This window comes from Vidua chalybeata, chromosome Z (assembly GCF_026979565.1).
Source record: "Vidua chalybeata isolate OUT-0048 chromosome Z, bVidCha1 merged haplotype, whole genome shotgun sequence".
NCBI lineage: Eukaryota > Metazoa > Chordata > Aves > Passeriformes > Viduidae > Vidua > Vidua chalybeata.
The window spans coordinates 1,607,710-1,631,570 of NC_071570.1; the positions used below are offsets into that span (position 1 = coordinate 1,607,710).

The 23,861-nt window shown below is 50.0% G+C and overlaps 1 protein-coding gene across 5 annotated transcripts in view; it reads right to left on the reverse strand.

Moving 5' to 3' along the window:
- The window catches only part of CTIF (cap binding complex dependent translation initiation factor), a 150,943-nt gene that overhangs the window by 13,500 nt on the left and 113,582 nt on the right, over nucleotides 1-23,861 (reverse strand). For 4 of the 5 annotated variants that reach the window (XM_053932114.1, XM_053932115.1, XM_053932113.1 and 1 more), the window contains one exon: nucleotides 7,518-7,673. In XM_053932114.1, the coding sequence (XP_053788089.1) occupies nucleotides 7,518-7,673 (156 nt within the window). Of the gene's footprint in view, nucleotides 1-3,424; nucleotides 3,650-7,517; nucleotides 7,674-23,861 lie in introns of those variants that run through there. The other variant, XM_053932116.1, reaches the window with a different exon arrangement.

Below are 23,861 nucleotides of genomic sequence, written 5' to 3' on the forward strand. Positions count from 1 at the left end.
ACGACCAGAGCCACCCGGTCTGGGTGCACAGGGAGTTCAAGCCACCCAGACGACTGGCTTCATCCTGCCCGTCCGAAGACATAATAACCCTGGGAGAGGAGGATGTGATCTCATCCCAAGGGTCCCGGGGAAACACAAAACATGGAAAGAAACAGCGGCGAGACCATGGTGCTTGATTGCAGAGGGCTCCACCCTGGCTGGCCGGAGGCTCTGCGCTTTCCTGGCTCTGCAGAGGCAGAGAGCGCGCAGCGGCAGACGCAAATAGTTGTGTTTACATCCCATTGAAAGAGATTTTGGGAACTAACAATGCCTGGTACGGAGGGCGAGGGAGAAAAACAAAGCCACGCGAGGAGGAGGGACCATCCTGTGAGATGGTATCTGACTTCACTTCTTTATCTGCACAAATTGCTTCCTCTGACTTCTGTACGGGTCCCAGAGAAACGAGGGTGGCATTTTCCCTCCTCTATTTAAGATACAACATCAGGGTTTTAGTGCTGGGAGTAAACGAGTCCTGTGGCTTTCCAAGAATATCCTGAGTATCCAATAATACTCAACAGGGCAGATGGGCTAACAGGCACTGGGCAGCCCTCCCTGGTTTGGCCTGTCCTCATCTGCTCCCAAATAACACCTGACCTCCTCCACCTAAATACTGCCCTTTGATCAAAATGACCAGGATTAAAGGAAATCTGTTGTTTCCCAAACAAGCTGCATTCATAGGAGTGTTTTTGCCAGCACAGCTATGGGGGTCTGGGGGCGTGGGAGCTTTTTGCATGGTTAATTATTTTTTTATGTGTGGCAGGCACAGAGGTTAAAGGAACATCCATCCCTTCCCTGCGTGGTCCTAGAGACAGGCATCCACCCTTGCTCTTTGCAGACTCTGCTCCTGCACTCTGCCTCCTGTCATGTCTCTGGAAGTCCATATCCCCTTTATATCCACATGCTCCACTTGCTCCAAATCCCAGACCTTCCTCCCAGATCTTCCATGTCTTCAACCCACATCTCCTGGACTCTCAAGACAATTCCCCACTTGTTCTCCTAATTTCTCCTTCCTCCCTGTGTTCCTGAGGCCCAGTCCACCTTTTTCACTCCTTCTCTGAAATCCCTTCCCTCCCATGCCCACATTCCTCATTCCTCCTCCATCCTTTCACCACACAAAACACTTCCCAGTTTGTCCCAGTCCCACTGGACTGGAGACCAAATCTTTCATTTTTCTGCAGAACCACATAGGGGGGGACCAGAAGGGGACTTCTGTGAGGATGTAAGTCCCCTTCTTCATAAAAGACATAGTTTTCTCTGTTCAGATCTGGCCTCATGGAGCTTTCTCAGGGGAAGTGTGGTGTGGGGTCAAGATCTAAGCCCCTAGGTGCCTTTGCTCATTTGATAAAGCAAAAATTCTGTTTCACTTTCTGACTCGGAGAGTAATATTAAAAACCCTAGCATCTCATTAGACTGTCAAAGACCCTTTTTTCAACTCAAAAGGCTGATGCTTAAAAAGTGAGAGTGATTAACAAAACACAACCCACGTTAAAAGATACAATTTTCTTTTCCAAAGAGCACCACCCTCCTCGCTCATCCGACTGCAGCCGGTTTTCCTTTTTCTTCCTCTGAAGGAGACAGTGAAAAGGCAGTGCCCTCTTGAAGTTCAGACGTTAATTACTGTGTTAGAATATTTTGCTAAATTACGCAGCATGGCCCCAGGAGATAACAGGCACTAAGAGAAGGGAGGGGAGTGGATACCCGTCTACACACTGCACCGCAGACTCAGACGTAGGGGGAAGGCAATTAGACAGGGAGTATTTATCCTCCCTGCACCACCACCCCGAGGCTTTCAGTCAGCAGCGTGTACCAAGGCAGGGAAGCGATGGGAGCGTGCCAAGATTTTAAATGATGCTGAAATGGGACTGTCTCTGCCAACCAGACTGGAGGTAGGAGACAACTCCTGCAGAGAAGCAACTGTCCTGCCTGCTGCCAGCCTGCTGGGTCTGATCCCTGCTGATTCACAGCGCCTGGGAGCTGCCCTCGGTCCCCAGGGTTGGTATTAAGACCCTAAAATCATCTGTCTTGGGTCAGGTCAATGACTGCATCCCTCTAAAGGGGATGGATACCCCTGGGGTACACAGCCTCAGAAGCAATAACCCCCTCAAGCTGAAGGGATCTCTGTGAATTGGTCCTGCAGCCTCCTGCACAGTTTAATTAGCCTTTCTGTGATGAGCTGCTTCCTGGGGCTTGCTCTGAACCTGCCCCAACAGCCCTGTCCAAGGCTCAGAGTGGGATGGCGCCAAGGCAGCTCCCTGTCACCCTTGATATCCCTTTGTTTCCAAGCCAGGACAACCCGATGGGTAAAAAAATGGGTTGGATGGTTGGGCTTAGAGGGTTATAGCCACTGGGTTCCAGCCCAACTCTGCCTGAAGGCCAGGAATGATAACAACTACCAAGCTGTTATCCCAGGACCTGCCCTATTTAGCATCCTTATCCGTGACCTGGAGGAGACAAAGTGCGCAATCTCAAGAAGTTTGAAAGTTGACAGCAACTTTGGGGTGTACTGAAATGTATTCAAGGAGCTGCCAGTGCGAGGGACCTCAGTGGGGTGAAGCAAAATGTCTAGAGGAAACTTAAAACTTTCAGCAAAAGATCAGCCCTGTGCAGGAGAAGAGCACAGCGACATGGGTAAGGGGTGGGATAGGGTTATTATGGGGAGTGAGAGGGGGCAGAGCCCTCCCTGTGTTGCCTGCCCATGCAGGACATCAGCTGGTGAGGTGCCTCGAGGGACCACGGTGTCATTATTGCCACATGGCATCACCTTGAGCCTGAGTCCCTCGAGCCAGTTTTTCCACCTCCCTGCTCTGCTGCCATAGGCAACTGCTCAGGTTGCCTGGCTGCTAAATGGCATTGTAAGAACAAACAAACGCATCCAAAGCAGAACTTGGCACCAACCACCTGGGCTGGAAGTGGCTGCTCCTGGCAGGGATGTGGCAGCTCCCAGCCCCAGGGGCACCTCCCAGGTTGGTGTCCCAACAACATCCACTGAGGATGAGACAGGAGGCAAACCTACCAAGAACACCCATCAACAGCTGTGATCCCTCTTTCCCTGCAGACCTCAGATGTCACCTAAAACTGGGCTGGGCCCCTCAGGATCCAGTCCTAATGTTCTCCGTCCCCAGCAGCACCAGGGGATGAAACTGGGAGGGCACTGAGCTGACTCACACACAGACAGGGGAGCACAGAGCTGGATGAGGGACAGCCAGCTCCAGCCGTGCTTAGGGAAGAGCTAGGGAAGGCAAAAGTGGTGACAATCAGTGAACAATAGATGGCAAATAATATTATTTATTATCTCCACATCTTCAGTAGCCACGGGGCACTTCTTGCACTGCGCACAGGCTCTGATGGTTCAACTGACATTTGCTGCTCCCTCGCCTTAACCACCCATTTTCTCCATTTTGTTGACTCTGCCGAAGGCCACAAAAAAGAAGAAATATGGCCAGGCTGCAAGAACCAAAGTCCCTTGGTTCTTCTCTTGGTTTTAGTCGTTTTTGGGGGACATGCAACATGAAGCATTGTTGCAGCATGGCTCAGCATGGTCCTTGGTATTTGGACATGGGGCAGAGGCTTTGGAGCAGGAAAGAAGTCAGCATGTTCACTTCTCACCACCCTGGAAGGAGATGTTCAGGGACAAATTTAGAGTGCTTTTGTGAAATAAAGTGAGGCCATAGTCAAGAGGGCTTATAGGGCTGGAAGGAGAGAGTGGGACATCACTCTTGCTTAAGACCATCATGCACAAGAGACAGAACAACTTCCTAATAGTGCTAGAAGTGTTTTCACCAGATAAAAGGCTCATGGAAGAATGTGGTCCTGCAAGTTGCCACCACTGTTCCCAAGTGAGAACGGCCAGGTCTGGAAGCAGGCAAGGGTCAAACCCACAGTACCCTGGCTGCAGCATAACCATCCCTGGGGAAAGCCTTTATCCCAGGAACAATGCCCTCTTCCAGCTCGCCCTCGATTCCCCGAAGCTCTGAGGGAAGAATAGGAGGAAAGCGCTTTTATTTCTATTTAACATCTCTGCTTTGTTTTTCTTTTCCCAGGCTTCCCAGATCTGAGGGCTTCAATAGATGAGTCCTCTCGTTCTCATCTGCAAAGGGCCCTCCCTCCTTTCCCCAGTTGTCTCCAGGTCTGATCTTTGGGCTGACCTTGGGTATCCATTGCCCTTCTCCAACCCAAAATAGGCACTGTTCCACTGCATGTATCTTAGTCCAAACTACCATCCAAACACACTGTGCTCCTGCTCCATTAAACCATTTTAACGAGAGCTGGACTCACCTTCTACTTCCCTTGGCAAACCCTCTCTTTGCCTAAAATCCCAACGCTGACCTCACCAGATCTCACTGTGGGGACACACTCTCAGCCTGCACAAACCTCACCCCAAACCCCTCAAAACAGTTACGGAAATTAAACTTTTTCATTTGGTAGGGATTCTGCTCCTGGGAGATGCCATCGCAGTGTTGGATGTGTTGGCAGTCCCTTCCTTCTCCCCCCATTTCAAGCTCAAGTGATGGAGGAGGATGCAGCAGAGGCCCCTGGGATGGGAATTTGGCTGGACTGTGCGTGAGCCAAGGGGCACAGCTACTCCTTTGGTTCCCAAAAGGTCGCCTGGGTGAGGTGGCAGCTCTGACCCAGATTTCCTTTGCCATGGTTAAACACTCACTGCCTTGTCTGACACGGGGCCTGCCTGCTTCCCTGAGGACAGTGATGGGCGCCAAGTCGATCAGCCAGCAAACCCCAGCACTTATCACTCCAGCCTCACCTGAAATGAACTTGTCTTTTTTTTTTTTTTTTTTTTTCCCAGCCCACAAAACCAACCCATCCACAGTGATCGATAAATACCACAGGCATTGTCACTCAATGCCCCAGCCATGTCCCCAGCTGTGATGTCCTCCCCACCCAGCACTGATGTCCTCATGGCCACCCTCACCCCCTCCCACCCAGCTAAGGATGGTGTGAATAAGCTTTTATCTGGGGGGAAAGGAGCTGGAGAGAGGAAGCTTTGCAGGGGGAAGGGAAGAGACATTCCTGCCTCAGTCATCAGGCAATTTTTCCCTTCCTCTTGTTCACTGCCTTGCTGACCTTTGGCTGAGTCTGCCAGAGCTATAAAGGAAAAGGGAAAAAGGAAAAAAAAAAGAAACTAAAAAGCAAGTGAGCTGAAAGGACAGGCAGAGGCAAAGATGTTATCTTGCCTCTGCTAATGATTTTTGGTCTACAGATGGGTGGATGGAGGCAGAAGGAGCTATGCAGGACTGTGGGCAGCACAGAGGGAGCTTGCTGGGGAATACTCAATATGAAAGCAGTTAGGGGTGAGGGGCTGAGACTCTAGTTGGGGATGTATGTTCTGATCAGTAGAAGGGGAAAAAACCCATGGTGAGTGCTACCACACCTTGTGAACCTCTCCTGAGGCATGTGGGAGTCCCAAACTTTAAAGGCCATGTTGACATCCCCCCCTCTCTTGGGACACCACCGCATGTGGTTCATGGGGAACACCAAAGGATGAGCACCCTGTGCAGTTAGGGACTTTCCACACTCCCACAGAGCACCCAGCAGGGCCAGCCTGTGCACATGTCCCTGTCCTCTCCGGGCTGCAGCTGGAAAAGCACACCCCCACCTCCTTGGCTGTGTCTGCAGCCCACCTTTGGCCCTGGCACTGCTGATAAATTGGTGGCCCTTTCCCCTGGGCTGGCCCTGTGCAGCAGGATTAGCTGCCAATGACAAAAAGGGCAGCAGAATGAGAACCCATTCCAGAGCCATGGAAGAGGGGTGGATCAAGGTCAAAGCACTGCAGAGAGAGCAGTCGAGGATTTTGGGGCAGGGGAGATCAAGCATTTTGGGGCAGGGGTGCCAGAAGGGCATCCATGTCAGCTAAGCTAAAAGTCTTGGAATCACAGAGTAGCTTGGGTTGGAAGGGACCTAAAGATCATCTCGCTATTAAAGATCATCTAGTAAAGTCATCTGTGACAAACAACACCACAGGGACAGACCTGTCCTGCTAAGGAACAGAGATGTATTTTTAAGAGCAAATTTACGCATGACATCTTGATATAATTAGTGAATCTTTTTATGGAGCTGCCCTGTAGCAAAAAATATCCTTGATATATGAAATTCGTGTCCTTCTGCACACCTCTAGCTCTCCACCGTGTCCCCACAGAGCAGAAGGGTGACAAGAGGGACAGTGAGGGCAGACAGGAGTGGGCAGGGAAAAACTCTGGCAGAATCAGGGCTGTGTTGTGTCACGATTACGATGAGAAGCGGATGGGCACGGGGGCTTTGCTAGACGTCAAGATATTCCCCAGAAGGTGACACATACCTCTGTGGGCAGAGATTTTGGGGAAGTTTGGCTATTCTTAGCGTCCCTCTCCCGTCTCCTCCCCTGGATATGTCTGCCTTATCATGAGGCCTGCACTCCTCACTGCTCCAGTCACCATCTGTGAGCTCTGCCCACAGTACTACCACCCAGACAAAATGTTTATGGCACGCTGGCATTCAGAGGAAACTTCCCATGCATGTAAAAAAAGTCATCACCAGCACTTTCTTTATCCTTCCCTTGCCTGAGGTCTAGCGGAGAACTTATTTTACAGTGAGTTATTTATGGCCTGACAGAAGCACCACTGACAATTTGAGATTCACAGCTCCAACCCTGGGCAACAAGGAGGGTTTTTCTGAGAAAGTCTTCTACAGGCACCAGCAGGAGACAAAACCATCTTTAAAACAGGATGGAGGGAAGCCCTCTCCTGCTCTGTGGAACATTAACACTTGAGTTGTCTTTTCTGTATGCACTCATCGAGGTTTCTGCCACCACTCTGACCCATGGAGAGCTGGACAATGAGCTCATCAGGAAATCAGGTGCTGAAAAATCCCCAAACCTGGAGACAGGTCTGGGTTTCTGCTGCATGGGGCTGCGTCTAAGGACATTAGAGACTTCTTTTCTCTTCCTCCTTCCTCCCCTCAGTCTGTCTCATCTATTCAGGTGGCTTCACCTGCTTTAAGAAGCTGTTTAAGCTGCTTAGGTGGGGATTTTCACAACACTGGGATTTGCAAACTCCAGTGCTTGGTTTGCCATTCCAACTTTGGTCCTTTCTAGCCACTGGAAAAAGCGAGTGTGTGCTTTAATTATTGTGCTTTAACCAGCAGAAAGACAAAATGCAGGAAGAGCCAAGCATGCCTGCAGATATAAGTACTTTTGAAGTACAAAGTGTTGGCAGAGCAAACCTCTAAGAATTATAAAGCAAAGATGGAATCCCAGAATGGTTTGGGTTGGAAGGGCCTTAAAGAACCTCTGTCTAGTTCTCACACTCTGACATGGGTAGGGACACCTTCCACTATCCCAGGTTGCTCCAAACCCCATCCAGCCTGGCCTTGGGCATTTCCAGGGATGGAGCAGCCACCGCTTTTCCATGGACCGTGGGCATCTCCACAGAGCAGCCAATAGCTTGTCCCACTGGAGGGGGACAAGGACAAGGTGGGAAGGCATTTACCTCCCTGAGGCAGGTGTAGATGGGGCAGACGAGGACTCGGAAGGGCTCCCCGGTGCTGCTCCTCATGGTGCCGAAGACCTCGCAGAGGAAGGTGATGAACCCCAGCCAGCGCTCCACGTCCCGCTGCTGCAGCTCCTCCCGCATGGAGAAATCCTTCTGCAAGAGGCACAGAGACAAGAGGCTGCATCAGCAACACCACACCACCACGGCAGAGGCAATGGCTGTGTAGAGAGGGAATTGAAACTCGGGGTGGGGGGAGGACAGACAGACAGACTCTTTAGTAACAGCGGGGAGATTACTCAACGCGCTTGTCGCGGCTGCAATTTCAACAGAGCAAAGCCACCAGAAAGCAGGTACTGCAGAAATATCACCAACTCCTGCAATAACTGCCACAGCTTGCACCAGAGATGGTGTCTGTCCCCTGCGCCCTACTGTCCCCCACAACAGACACGGGGTCACTTTTCCGGATGCACCACTGTGTTGGGTTTGGATGGCTTGATTTTTTGGTGAGGAGGGAAGAAGCCAGCACCACCAGGACAGAATAAAAGCAGCAACAGAGAGGTCAAACAAAATGCAGGGGAAATGCTGGTGGCCGTGCTGGGCTTGGTGGTCCAGGTTGACCTGCCCAGCCTGTTCATTCCAGTATCTTCAACAGACCCAGTGTCTGGCCAGGAGCATCCTCATGGTCTGGCTGCTCTCTGGTGTCTCACAAAATAATGGCAGAGACTGGCTCCCTGCCCAACCAGAAGATCAGGGCAGCCTGGGCTTGGCATTAAAAGGTCACCCTGCGCCTGAGCTGATGGTTGCTATGACTAAGGATTATCCCAGTGACGTGATTTATGGGTCAGCATCAGGAGGAAACACACAGGGAGATAGCTGCCTCTCCATCAGACCTCCAGCTGGGATAAAGAAGGGGTTTGTCCAAAGGCAGGGTATGAAAAGGGATGTACGTAATGGAAACACGTGGCAAACAGCACAAGGCAACATAGAAAACCATATAAAAACCCTCTAGAGGATGGCACAAGGGAGTGCATCGTGCTCAGAGGCAAGAAGGTTTCCCCAGGCTCTGAGATGCTGCAGTGGCTCTTGCATGACATCCCACACAACTTTTGTTTTCTGTCTCCATAGTGACCTTTCCTTGATACTAAAATTTAGTAGACACTAAGTAGGGGAATATTAAAGAAGAGGACGAGTTTGTTCTCCACACCATGTGTTCCCAGTGCAGGTTGCACAACCTTTGAAATCCAGCAACTAAATAAATTACCTTCTATCTTTCTCATCTCAGTTTATTCCTACTGCCTGAGACAAAGGGCTTTGCTGCTGCAAATACTCTGACCTGCAGCTGCTCTCTGGAAAGCTGGGGAGATATAAAAGCTACCACACCAAAGTTTGCTCTCTTGCCCTGGACAACACACAGGAGATCTTCCTTTTAGAACAAAGCTAAGTGAAGCAGCTGCTAAAGAAAGCGAGGCAAAAGCACGATGATTATTTTCATGACACAACTGTATGCACAGAAGATCCAAGGCAGGAGCTATTTATATGTTTCATTACAAAAGGAAAAATAAAATATGTATTTGCATATGCAGGAAAAAAGACTTGTAAAATAGCCGAGGCACTTATTAACCAAACAGCGATGACTAATTCCTCTCTACACCCATTTCCATAAGTCAGTTGCCCAACTGTGTCTGCGACTTCGAAGTCAACCTGCAGCCAAATCCTGTTGGGTCTCCCCAGACTCTCCGGGGGAGTTTCCAGAGTTCATCCTTTCATTAACCAGCCCATCCCTGGGCACTGATGAGGAGTCATTTGCCAGCTCTGGTTATCACCCCAAGGTCACCCAATTACTTGTTCTGGAGCTTTCAATTGAAATTTAATGCAGAAAAAAAAAAAAAAAAGGTTAAAGAGACATGATATCCTGATTAATGATGAATTAAAAACCCAGGCAAAAGTATCCCATGGCCCTCATCTGCCCCATCCACCCATACAGTGCACAGAAAGTTTCCTTTGAAGCCTGGAGCTTTCCCTGGATTCCTCTCCATCTCCTGGCACTGTCTCCTGCATCTCATGCAGCATCCCAGCCAGCTCCAGCCCCCAACCCATCCTCCCTCTCCCAGCCTGAATGTCCTCCAGCACCTCCTGTCCTGCCTGGGCCTGGAAGCTCCACACTCATGTACCTGGGGAGCTGTGCTGTATTTTGGGATCCCTGGGGCATGCTGTGAAATTCCTAGCAGCTTGGGATAACTGCACGGGCTCTGCAGTCCCAGATTACTGGGAAAGAATAAAAAACACTGCAGGAAACTCTGCTCCTTCCCACTCCTGCTTCAAACATGCCCTGCTCTGCACACCTGCAAGAAAGAAAACTGACTCTTCAACATTGTCTTTTAAGAAAAGGTATTTTCTGTAAAAAACCCAAACCATCAAACCCACCAACCACCTGGAAATTCCGTAAATCAACCAGCAAACCAAACCAAACTCATCAGGCTTGGGATGGGAGCTGGGCAGGAAAGGATTCCACCACACCCTCCTTTTTTCATCAGGTGGCAGCCAGTGGGTGATGCAGAGACATCAATGAACACTGCCGCACCTTTGCAGATGAACAAGATCCTTGTAAAGGAAAGGGGTCTGTGGTCCTTCCTCCTCCAGTCACAGAAAAGCTTGTGCAGACTTTGAGGGACCCCCGTGAAGGATGGGAGAGGGGAATGGAATGTGGGATGGATGCGGAAGGCACAGCAGACATTTCCACACAGAATGTGATGCCGCAGTGAGCATCACACTCCTTTTCTTTTTTTTTTTTGCTCCATTTGCGGACTCAGGTTGGGCCAAACTTTGCAAAAGGAGGTGATTTGCACATATTCTGCAAAAGGAGGGGAGTAACTCTGATTCCTCTGACGAAGTAGGAAGAACATGTTGCCAGTGGGAGGAATTTTTCTGGACCACACTTGCCTACAGGCCAGAGTAGGGTTTGGCAGGAGCCTCCACAGCAGCTGGACTTGCAGTGCCAGGGGTATCCTGAAGCATCCTGAGAAATCCACATGCCTCAGGGTGGTGCTACTCCAGTGTCCCAGCATGCACCAGGAAGGTGGCCCAGAGAGCTCTGCCCTGAAATTTGTCCTTCAGACTGCAGGTTTGACCTGTACCATGGTGTGCACTGTGTGCCACCCATGCAGAGGTGAGTTTGAGGAGCTTGCCCTGGGGAGTTTGAGGAGACCACTGCTGTCACCGAGGCTCAGCTGGGCTGTTACACGCGTGACTCACCTGCTGCAGGTTGGCCATGCCCACAGCAGGCCCAGTGACCCTCTGAGAACACCGAGAGCTGTTCCAAAGGCTGCGCAACCCAAACGGATGAGCCGGAGCCAGCACGTGGGAGAGGTGCGGAACTGGCCGGCAGAGAACAAACCCCACGTCCTGTGTGCCTGGGGCACATCCGATGGAGCTGTGCCCTGACCCACAGACCTCCACACACTGATGACAAGCCTTGAGGGGGCTGAAAAGCTCTGGAACCAGACAGCCGGGTCACTGCCCTGCCCACTGAACTTTATTTGCTCTGGAAATGCCTCACGGAGTTATATAAAAATAACCTGTGGATTGGCTTGCCCCATGTTTAGGTGGTGATGTCAGGGCAGTAAGCAAATTATCTTTCATCAGTTTGGCTGTATTTTTAAACATGAATTGTATTACTAATTTGGGGGTGCTCTGGCCTGTAGATAATCTGGGTGTGTCTACTGGATGACCTTCCTTCAGTGCCTATAGTTTAAAATAAAATGTATTTATACCAGGTAGGGTTGGCCTTCCTTCTCTGCCTGGTTTGGGAGAAGAATTCATTAGGAAACCATGTGGGAAGTGGGGGGATGCCAAGGGGACCTCTTAAGAGCTCTCATACAGGACAAGTTTGGGGCGTAAATCAGAAGGCTGAGCACGTTCATCATGCTGGGCCTCATGCTGGGTAGGTCAGGGTGGCCTGTGTTCACACACATCACAGAGATGGCCCAGGGCTCAGCAAAACCTCCGATATCCCCGGCTGGATGCTTTGTAAGCCTGGCTGAGGCTCCTGCCAGCAGTGGAAATTCAAAATGCCTTTTTCCTGGGGGTGCTCACTCTTGCAGCCAAGAGAAAGCCCACTCCTCATCCCAGTGCAGATGTAGCTCATTCAACACTGGGCTAGGACAGTGGACATAAGACCTTCCCAAGACTAGGACCAAGCCAAAAGAACCAAGAGGAATCACCACTCTGTGGGAGAGGAGGCAAATCCATCCTCTAGCATTTTTGGGTGGCAGCAGAGTCAGGTGGGGTGAGAAGCAGCATTTGCCATCGGATCTAAGCCCTCACTCCAGCTCAGACAGCTGCAGCTGAAAATTCTTCCCTTGGGAGGTCGCTGCACTTTTTTTAAGACACGTTCCAAATAACTTTTCCCCAGATCTGGGCCCACCAACCCATGGTTGATTCTGGTAGCAGCAGGTTCGAGGGCAAAAGTTTAGAGAGGGATAAAAATGAGGGTTAATTTAAGCATCGCCACCTTTTGATGGGGAAAAAAAAAGAGGCACATTTGGGCTTGTTGCTCTGTAAACACAGGGCTCTTCCTCTGGCAGCTCTGCTGTTTACTCAGTCATTGTCAAGGAGGCAGGAAATACTGAGTCAGAAATACTGCACAAGAAGAAATATATGATGCTTAGATATCTGTGCTAAGAGCTATATAAAAAGCTGAGGTAGGCTGTGCTAAATAGTTGATCTTACTGGCAATGTTCTGCGAAACGCTGGAGCCCTAAATGGCTCTTTGGAAAGGGCTAAGACAAATCCAATAGGTTGGAGGAGGGAACTGGTGGGTAGAGCCTCTGTCCCTTATTGCTGTCCTGGAGAAGCACGGCCTCTACCTACTCCCTTCCCAGAACTTCCTAGAAAGGGCTCCATAAATTGCATTTTGCAGAGTTAAGATCAACTGCAATATTCCCTGCTTAGAATTTAAATACTATGTGAATTTAGGTCCTGGCTTGGAGGAGGTTCTGGTGTGCAGCTTTGCTTTCTGAGGAGTATAAGCCAGTGAAATGAGTGGTTTGGAGCACTGGCATTTGGAAGGAGCTCAGGAGGTGCTGGAGAACCCTGTGACAGCACTAGGGAGTGATCAAACACCTCTGCCCATGGATTTGTCTCACTGAGTTTCTCTGTACCACTCACAGCTTCATTGGGAAAGTCTCATTTCATGGACACCACTACAGAAACTCCTCTGCTGGAGGTGGTGGGACATGAAATGGGATCATCAGCTCTTCCATGGGCTCTGCTCTTCCTCCAGCCACCCACTCCTGGCCTTTCTGCCTGCACCCAAGGACAGAACCTCACTGAGATCCCCTCATACCCTCCCTGCCCATGCTGCTGCCAGCATGGAGACAAGACAGAGCAGAGTAAGGTGATGACAGGACAACCTGCTTTGAGCCTACAGCTTCCACACAGAACCTGGAGAACAGCAGCACAGGAGACTGAGGTTTATTTCCAGCCCTGTGTGGGCTCCAATCCTGATTTCCCATCCAGCAACAAATGGGAGTGATTTGCTCATCTTCCTCTGAGAAGTGTTCTAGGGCGTGTGACTGAGACATGCGAATCATGGCTATTATTATGACTCCAACAAAGGAACTATTGACATTTAAAGGAGATAAAGCTTTTAAATTACAGATGACACCTTATGCCCAGCCTTGCAGAGGTTCTGGCTTCACCCAGCCATGAGGCATTTCACTCCCACAGGCTTTCATCATGTCACTTCCTCCAGGCTGGGTCTGCACCATTTGAACATGCATGCCTGAGAATATCTTCTCAGGATGTTTTGGCCATTTTGGGAAAAGCAGGAAATCCTACCAGTGACCTTCAGCGTGGACCTGACTTCATGATGGTCACAGCTCTGTGAATGGTTTTAATCACAGAGGGCTCTGAAATGCACCACATGGGTGAAGGTCCAGCCTACTAGGGCTGTGACCCCCAGCCCACAGACACCTACCACACATTATCTGACCACTGGGTGATTTGTAGCTTGCATTAGATGCCACTGGCCAATTCACAGAATCACAGGATGTTTGGGTTAGAAGGGGCCCTATAACTCATCTCTTTACAACCCCCCGTTATGAACAGGGACACCTTCCACTAGACCATGTTGCTCCAAGCCTCATCCAATCTGCCTTGAACAATTCCAGAGATATGGAATTCTTCCAGTTCGGCAAGAACAATTCAACAAAGATTCTGCAGCCATCAGGCAGACACACAGTGCTTATTCCTCTCAAAAGGATTTGGGCACAAAGGGGAAAATAAGGTCAGAAAACTGTTTTTTCTAAAGCAGAGACTAGGCAAACTCCCAGGACAAGAAACATAATCAATTTTACATTCCTGGTGTGGGAAACGGAGGCAGCTGATGACCAGAGCCAAGAGTAGCTGTGGATACTTCTCATGTCTACAAACACCTGGAGGTGACCAGACAAGTGGTCACTTGAACCTCCTGCCCCCTGGTCTCACCCTGACCTCTCCATCTGGCTCCAAATCTGGGATCAGCAGCAATTACCCACCCAAAGTGAGTGTCTCATGTCTTCAGCCAGTGATGTCTGTGAGGTCCTTGAGGGGCTGCAGAGGTAGAAGCAGTTAATTATTGATTTAGCTGAGGTTGAAATCACCCTGGTGGGAGCATGATGATGGATGTGCAATCAGAAGTTTTGCTGTTAACCTCGCAATTACTAGAGATCTTGGAGCACTGTCTGGGTGGAAGCTCTGAGAGGACCAGGAGGGTGAATTCAGTAGCCTGGTCTGCACACAACCAACCACAATCACCATTTTGGGCTGGATGTTTGCCAGCACCTCCTCCAGCACTACCCATGTGACAGAGTTGTCTTCCTCATCACTTAATTTTTATTTCTGTCCTTCCTATCTCACACCTTTCTGGGTTCACAAACACGTGCCAGGGTGTCAGGTGTTACCTTAAAGACCTGTTATCCCATGAACCCAGACACAGCAAAACATCATTACTGTCCTCAGCCAGACCATGCAGCGAGCAAGGGACAGACCCGGCATCTGCAGGACACACGGACAAGGGGAATTAATCACCTGTCTCAGAATCACAAGCCTATCTCTCAGTCCCACAGAGAGGCACTGGAAGGGAGACACGGGACCACAAAGAAACGCATCAATTTCCTCGCTGTGATGCCATCAGAGCAGCAGGGACACCCGTTTGACCCAGCCCTGCAGACACTCCGTGCAGTGCCCAGAGGAAGCAGCTCCCCCTGGGCAGCTTTGCTCTTCTGCAGCAGTGCAGGAGTTCCTTGTTTATTCCTGCATGTCCCAGTACTGTGGGAATCTTGAGGCAGCAATGTGCCCTTTGCCTCTAAGAGTGTGCACAGGAAACCTTGGGCTACCTTGGGAATTTTGGAGACACTGGGAGTCCTCCCCCTGAAAAGGAGACAAAGAATCCATGTCTTCTAGAGCATCCCACCCCTAGGCCAGCAATCCCCTCTTCGCTACAAGGAGGTGGTAGGAAGAGAGAGGATCAAGCATAGCAAATCCCTGCTCATCCCAGCATCCAGAGCAGTGCTGATACCACCACTTCATGGAAAAATGTATTAGTATAAATCTCCTGTCCCATGGGCTGCATTTCCCATAGCACAAGTTCAGGGTAAAAGCATAATGGTTTCAAGAAATCTCACAAAATCCTATTTTTTGGCTACTTCACATTGTTTGATGGGCAGTTTGCAAACCCTTCTCCACAATATGGCAGGGTCTGAGCCCCAGCACCATCCCCAGATCTGCTCAGAGGCCATTTCTGTTCCAGAGAAAATGCTCATCCCACTCCCAATACCAGGTTGAGGTGATGACTGGCAGCCCAGTTTTGCCTGATAGATGGATCTTGCTTGCAAATGCCATGTCTGGAGATATCCAGCCTTGCAGCCCAGGAGGATCCATCAGGGACCAGATGGATTTTGCCAGCAGAATGCATTCTTATTTTAAATTCTGCACATGCAATGTGTCCGCTTTATAAGGTGGAGGTGATGAAGGATCTATGGGGACAGGCCAAATTTGGAAAGAGGGATATAAGATGAGGAAAACTGACTGTGGAGGAAGGTGCTCCTTTGTCCAGGCACCAGGGCTGGAGGAATTCCACTTGCACTGGAAATGAAGCTGTGTCCATTGAAAGGCCAGCTTGCCCATGAATGAATGAAACTGGGCAGGGAAAGGCAGGCAGCTAATCCTGTTGGACATCAGGAGCTTTACTGCACAGGCACTCCTGGCTCACATCAGTTCAATCCACAGAGGGATTTTCCTGGGTGCCTGGTAGCTGGCAGCAGGATGTTCTGTGGGATGCTAAGACCCTCCTAGGAAGTGCCCTCTTGGTGGTGCTCACCATGAGGTGGAACTGGGAGCACCTATCTGCTGAGCTGGGCAAGACACTGAGGCTTGGTCTCTGCTTCTCTGCAAGCCAGGACCAAAGGATGAATGAAGCCTTAGGGGCTTCTCCCCTCCCCAAAACCTCTCCCTGAAGTGGATGTCCCTGAGCTGGGTAGCACAGGGAAGTGGACAATCTTCAGATGGACATTGGTGCATACAGATGGCTCCAAACAGGTTCAAGGGGAATGAGATATTATAGAGTCAGGGCTGCAAAGGACTTTCAAAGGTTATCTAGTTCCAACCCACATGCCACCTTTCACTGTCCCAGGGTGCTCCAAGCCCTGTCCAGCCTGGTCTTGAGCACTGCCAGGGATCCAGGGGCAGCCACAGCTGCTCTGGGCACCCTGGGCCAGGGCCTGCCCACCCTCCCAGCCAGCAATTCCCAGTTCCCAATCTCCCACCTGTGCCTGCCCTCTGGCAGTGGAAGCCATTGCCTGTGTGCTGTCCCTGCATGCCTTGTCCCCAGTCCCTGTGCAGCTCTCCTGGAGCCCCTTGAGGCCCTGGCAGGGGCTCTGAGCTCTCCCTGGAGCCTTCTCTTGTGCAGCTGAACAGCCCCAGCTCTGCCAGGCTGGCTCCAGAGCAGAGGGGCTCCAGCCCTGGGAGAGTCCTCCCTTGGACCCACTCTAACAGGTCCATGTCTTTCCTGAACTGGAGTACTCCATAGCTCCATTATGGGCAGAGTTCTTGGCTATCTCCTTTAAAGGAAAGCAAAAACAACCGCAGAAAGATGGAGGCACAAGAACTCAGTGGGTGGGAGAGCACGGGGGGTCCTGCAGGCAGCTGGCCAGATCCACGGTGGGATGGGTCTCCCTTTCATCTGCCCTGGGACCGAACCGCGTGGATGATCAAGGAACTGGAGGAGTTAACAGACTCCCAGCCAGAGATATTCGTGGCACCCAGAGTTCGTGTAAAGTTTCATACCGGGACCCTTTACTAAATTCTTTCGGTCATGGGAGAGAAAACACTGCAACTGTTTAGTCTGCAGGGAGGTGGTGGCTCTGGCCCAGCACTCAGCATTGCTGAGCAAACATGCTGGAGAGCAAAGGGGCTGTCACCCTTCTTATCTCCTCCATCTGCTTTTCACCACGTCTCTCCCACCACCAGGCACCCCATGAGCATCGTGTACCAGTGCTGGATGTCCCTGCTGGAAATGCAGCCCTGGGATGGGGGGACGAGTGACCACTTGAAAATGGAGACCTGGAGGTGAAGTGCCAGTCTGCTAAAAAAATGTTATTTACACAAAGAAGCTCAGAAAATCTTTCTCAGAGGCTAATATTTACAAATTCTGTGTAGCCAGGGAGCTTTTGCTGTAAGAAATGTTGTATTTGGCTGGGTCTTATTTTTTTTTTTTTTTAGTGGATGTGAAAGATGCATTAATATTTTTTGCTCATCCCCTGCAGCACACAGGTATGGAGCACCCTACAATGCCTCTGAAGCTGCCTATCCATGCTGGAAAAGCTAAGATTACAGAAAGATTACAGATTGCAGAAAACAACATCAACCTGCAAACACTCTCAATTCCTCCATCCTTTGTATCTCTAAAGGGATGTCCACGATTACCATTATGTATTTGGCTACATGTTGGCAGACTTTGAGCATCACTGTGTAAGACCACTGGATGGCAGGGGATGGAATATTAGAGATGCAAGGAAACACACCTTACTCAAAACAAAGCATAAATTGAAAGGTTTTGTTTCTCCAGTCTGAAACTGTCTCCTTAGCTAATGGACACTGCTGTTGCTGTCCTCACTTTCAGTTCCTGCTGCTCCTGGACTGAAAGTGTTACCACAGAATGGTTTGGTTTGGAAGGGGCCTTAAAGACTATCTTGTTCCATCTTGTGCAAAATCAACACCAGAGGGGAGGTAAAGAGGATGTGGACTTTGTTGGAAGCACTCATTCTCCAAATCCAGATTCTGACAAATAGCTACACACCAAAACACCCAGCAATGAAAAAAACCTGAGCCTAAACTTGCCTGGAGGATGCTGAGGGTGCTCAAGCTGCAGGTCCCATGGGACCATCACTCTGGGTGCCACCACAGCAGTCATGCTCACTTGGCTGGAAACTGAATCTGGTACAGATTTAAAACTTGTGATTCAGCTAGAAAACCTTCAAACAAGAGATTTCCTGCTGGTGAGCACAAGAGCATCCTCTGTATGCTACGGGCCCACATCCAAGTAAAGCCAGGGATGGGCAAAGTGCATTTTACCTCATTTTCCCCTTTCTTCAGGGAGAAAAAGAGGTGTTTCCCTCTCCAACATCCTTCTAATCAAATCCCATCTTTGGGCTGATGTTGGCACATCCACCTGCCCTGGCCTTGGCACAGGAGGTCCCTGGCACCTGCTTCTCCACAGGTGCTCCTGTGTCAGCAGGGTGCTTCAATCCCTGACAAAATGACTGGGGGGGTGTGGGGTTTGTGGGATGAGTCCCGGGTAGGGTGATGCATCACAGGAACCCAATGAGCCTCCAAAACTCCTGTCCCCAGGTGAGGTGAAGGGAATCAGCTGGGAGCAGGGCTGGGCAGAGCAGGGTGTCTGTGCATATGGGGAGGAGGGATCCTCCAAACCCACAGCATCCCAAAATCCCCACCCTGGGGTGGCTGCAGCAGCCTGAGCTGGATTTGGGCTGGATCAGGCAGGAGCAGATGGTCTGTGAGGACGCTGCCGTGGGCCAGCTGAGCCCCTGGGCTGACAGGAACATGCTCCCACATCCCGTGGGTTTGAGCCTTTTGGGAGTAAACAAGAGAGTAGGAGCTGATGCCAGTTCAAGCCTGATCTGGAGAGGTCTCAACACTGAAGTGTCTCCCTGCCTTTCCTCACCTCTCATCAATGGATACATGGATTTTGAGGTTTTTTTTTTTAAATTTCTGCTTTTTCTACCAGGACCCCCAGGATCCTCACCCACCAGCAATGGCTGGGGGCAGGCAGGAGCCCACCCCAGCAGAAGGCTGCAGCCTGGCTCTGTCCCCGGGCTGCAGGCAGGCTGAGCAGTCTGCAGTCTCCACCTAGAGCCCAGAACAGCCTCTGCTCCGCACTTGAGCCCGTGCACAGGGTGTGCACAGGGTGTGCACCACCCCAACTCCCCGCTCTGAACTCAGCTGTGCTTTCAGCAGGCAGCAGCAGTTTGGCCAGGGCTGCTCCTGACACTCTTCACCACCACCAACATGCACAAGCAATAGGATGGAGCCTCTGCTGGGTCTCACAATCACTGGGAGATGCTCAGAGCACCCAGTACCAGGAGAGGCAATGAGACACCAAGTACCATCCCTGTGGTCCCATCATGTGCTGGAGCACGGGCTGGTCCCCACCGTAGCTTTGAAATCTTGGTCCCTCCAAGGTGAAAAGAAGAAGGAGAAGCCACACATAAATTTATGGACTAAAAGCAATGGATATTTTTGCACAACGCATCCGAGCACTGCAAAGTATAAGGTATAAAAACTTACCAGCACATTGAATTAAAATAAAATATGCCAATCTTTAAACTGGAAGGGATTTTTTTTTTTTTTTTTAGAAAATTAGTCCTGCTTCCCACCAAACTCTCAACTACGGTATGAACTGCTAGTCTAAACCAAACACCTTTCCTGTGCAGAGCCATGAGCGTGGCTGCATTGGGCAGACTCCAGACCCCAGAGACCTGCACAGCAGTGGGGACAATCCCCTTGTCATCCGCTGCAACACTCGCTGCTATGTCAGTGGCCCTGTGGCCACCTCCAGCTGCAACTCAACATGATCCCGAAACCCACCCCTGGGCTCACACTGAGCACTGATGTGCAGTGCAAACCCACTGCTTGTTTAATTGAGGGTCTGGATCAAGTATCCCCAGCTCCTAGTGCTTGTGTGGGACAGCTCATGTCCCCATCCTCCCCTTCCTATCGGTGCAAAACTGTCCCTTTTTCTGCACTCCGTTAAAACCTGACGTCTTGGGCTCCATTAACCCCTCCCTCACCTCGCCACCACCCTCCAGGGAGGTGCTGCCCGGCGCTCCCTGGCCCCCCACCACGTCCCCTTTGCCATGGAAGGGCCGCAGAGGAGCCGGGTGGTTCCTACAGCTTGGGAGAAGTGGCAAGCTCAAAGCACGCAGCCGGACATTTAATCCAGGGCTCTCCAGTAACTCCCAGCCCCGCACCGGACCCGTGTGCCAGCGGCTCCTGGAGCCTCCCGTGGCCAAGCCCAGCGCTGTTACTACGGGCAGGCAGACACGGCTTGGCCGGGCTCGGGGTAAAAGCAGGGCCAGCTCGAATTGATGCCCAGCCCTGCCCTTCACCTGCCGGCGCAGGCAGAACGCCAGCCCGCTCCCCGGGCTCCCTCTCCTGCCTGCTGCCGACACTTGCACGGGGTGTGTTTGGCTCCGGATGACTATGCAAAAGAAGGGGAAAAAAAGCCCAAAATAAACCATAGTAAGAATTAAAAAAAAAAAAAAAAAAAAAAAAAAGTTACTAGCACTGTAAATTATATAATGCTAATGTGTGCCGTTAGCAAATATATATAGAAACATACATAATTAATATTTACGCAATAAGCATATATATTAACATACGAGCAAAATAAGAAGTAATTGAATACAAGAATCAGGTGATAAAAATGGTACAATAATAAATAATAAAAATAAAATAGTATACACACTGTAAAAAATTGGAGAATGTCTCCAGAGACACAAACATGGGCAAAAAACAGGGAATGTGTCTCCTTTCCATTATTTTTCTCTGTGCTTGAGAGCAGGAGGATGCAGCAGCTGGGGATGCTCCTCGGAGCCACCCACGGGGCTGCATTCCCCGTGCCCCTTCAAGCACTGCATAGATATATGAGTGTGCACGAATTTAGAACTGCCTTTGAATTGCCTGGGCGTATAGAAAATAAATCTCTTCAAAGCTACACGAAAGTTTTGCTGGGGGAGTCCCACAGTGATTTACAAAAGCAGGACAGTTTGATGTTTATCAATATCAGAAATGTAAAGGGAAGAAAGGTTTCCAAGCTCTACAAGTTTCTGCAAACCCCTAAATGAAGGTGTCTACACAAGGGCAGCATCATTTGCTATTTCTGTGCTTGTGCTGGGCTTCTGAGGAGCTGGCATCCATTCTGAGGTTCACCACCAAGATGTTCTTCCTCTGCACAGCCAGCCATAGAGAGCAACTCGAGCCAAGGAGGCTTTCCCCATTGAATCTCCACCTCACTGGGGGAAGAGCTCAACAAACTCCTCTGGAGGAGAAACCAAAGGCTGCAATGTTGGCTCATGCACAGATTTTAGAGATGGATGTAGTGCTGCTCTGTGGAGCTGAGCTCACCGCTGTGGCACATGAGCACAACTTGTATGGCTTTAGGATCTGCTCCAGGGGCACTGGGACTTTTTTCCCCACCTCTCAGTGAAACAACACTCTGATGTCTGCTGGGCAATGCCCCTCCAGAGACAAGTGGTACCACTCTGTTTTATGCGCACAGATTGGACCATCTGTAATTAAATTATATTTAAAACAGCCACAGAAGGAGAACTGATGGGTTTTTGCAGTCAGTGCTGGACATGGTGTGCAGGTCAGATACTCTCCAGCCACACTTGGATCTTCCTGCCTCTGCTTCTGCCAAACCACAAACTGTTCCTCACCAATAATCATGTTGAGAAGAGAAAAAAAATATCTGCCTTTCAGCATTAACCATTAATGTATTACTTAGAATAACACAAAACATCATAGAACCATTAGGGTTGGGAAAGACTTCTAAGATCATCGAATCCAACCAACTTCCACGTCCCAGTTCCCACAGTATCCACCCAGTGTCTGAAAGGGCTGAAAGGGCTGCTATGACTGGGAGGCTGTTTGCTCAGACTAAAAAGGCTACAGGACAGGAAGAACTTCAGCTCATTCCTCCCAAATCCTCACGCTCCGCTTGGCAAACCCTTCACACTGCACCCACATTTACTAGAGGCAATCAGTCAGTTCTCCAGTACCTCATGCCACAATGCCTACATCCCAAGAAATGCTTCAACCTAAATTCTCCTCTTCCATCCCCCACCTGGGAAAACAGAAATGGATTTTTGGCCACCTTCCTGGTTGAGCCTCTCTATAAATGGTCACACCAACCATCTCAAACCCAACCAAGGCCACTGAGACTGAAGTGAAACCTCTGCCAAACCCCCCAACATTCATCTAAAGGGTCTAGACGGAAAGAGTCTGGAGGGGAAGCCATCCAAGGAGGGGCTGAGGGCACTTGGTTTGTTCAGCCTGGAGAAGAAACCGAGGGAGACTCACTGTAGTTACAATCTCCTTGTAATGTGCAGAGAAGGGTCAGGCACTGATCTTTGCTCTGTGTGATCAGGGACAGGACACAGGGAATGGCTGGAGCAGTGCCAGGGAGGGTTAGGTTGGATATGAGGAAAAGGCTTTTCCCCCAGAGAGCGGTGGGGCACTGACCAGGCTCCCCAGGGAATGGGCAAGGCCATGAGGCTGCCAGGGCTCCAGGAATGTCTGGACAACATTCTCAGGGGTCACTGAGGTGCCTGTGCAGGGTCATGGGTTGGAGTCCGTGATCCTTGTGGGTCCCTTCTGGCTCAGGGTGTTCTGTGTTTCTATGAAGTTTCTACATCCAGACACAAGCACAGCACTGAACCGAGGAAGGGCCATTTCTGGGGCATCAAGAGGCTGAAGTAAGATGATGAAGAAACCCTGTGTGGGTGTGCAACTGGGTTTGCCATTGGGAATGCATCAGGATGTGCAACAGCGCAGGCAATAAAGCAAGCCATAGGGTAAGAATTTGGGTGTGCAACAAGGGACCATTAGGGTGGGCAATAGGGTATTTTCATTAGGGTATGCCACAGAGAATGCATTAGGCTATACCACAGAGTATTCATTGGGGTATGCCACAGGGTATCAAACAGGATATACAGTAAGGTAAATCATAAGGCATGCATTTGGGTGTGCAATAGGATGTGTGTTAGGGAAGGCATTAGGATAAGGAAAGCTTTAGCATATGCTATAGGGTATGCACGAGGGTATACCATAGGGTATGCCACAGGGAATGCATTATGGTATGCAAAAGGGTGTGCATTAGGATGTGCCATAGGATGCACCATGGGAAGTGCATTAGGGTAAGTAATAAGGTGTGTTTAGGATGTACCACAGGATATGCCATGGGAAGTGCATTAGGCTGTGCCACAAGATATTCACCAGGGAATGCCACAGGGCACCCAACAGGATATGCACTAGGGTATTCCACTGAGTATGCATTAGGGTATAAATTTTGGGATGCATTAGGGTATGCCACAGAGTATCCTGTGACGTATCAAATGCAGTGTGCCTTAGGGTTATGCATTAGGGTGTGAAATGGGATATACATTAGGGTATGCCACAGGGTATCCAACAGGGCACGCAGCAGGGTAAGCCACAGGGCATCCAGCAGAACCAGCCCTTCTCCTCTGGCACCAAGGCAGTTCCATGTGCAGGGATGTACCAGGCACTGGCTCTGGCGTCAGGCCAGCAGGCTCTGCTGCTCTGTGTCGGGATGTTCATTTCATCATTTTTGGTTTTTTTTTTTTATTATTATTAAAAGAAAGTATCAGCCTTCTGTTTGATGTGCTGTTGGCTGCGGTTGCCAAGGGGAGCAGTGTACAATTACAGCCCCAGTGATGTTCACTCTAATAATACACTTGGCTCTGCATAGCTCAGATGCAGACACAGCTCTGCTATAAAGAGCACGGTTGTTCCAGCAGAGGAGTACTCCAACTTATGTTACATGTGGAGGGTTTGTGGCACATTGCTTAACACTCCCCACTGGAAAAAAAAAAAAAAAAAAAAAAAAGCCTGGGCATGCCAGTGAGTGAAACTATGACAAGCAAAAACCTCTGAAAGGAGAATTACTTTCAATGTATTAATTAAGAAGGTATTTCTAGAGGCATGAAGAACTTATGTACGATGTATGTCTCCACTAAGATGTTCTTTCATGTCCCCAGACAT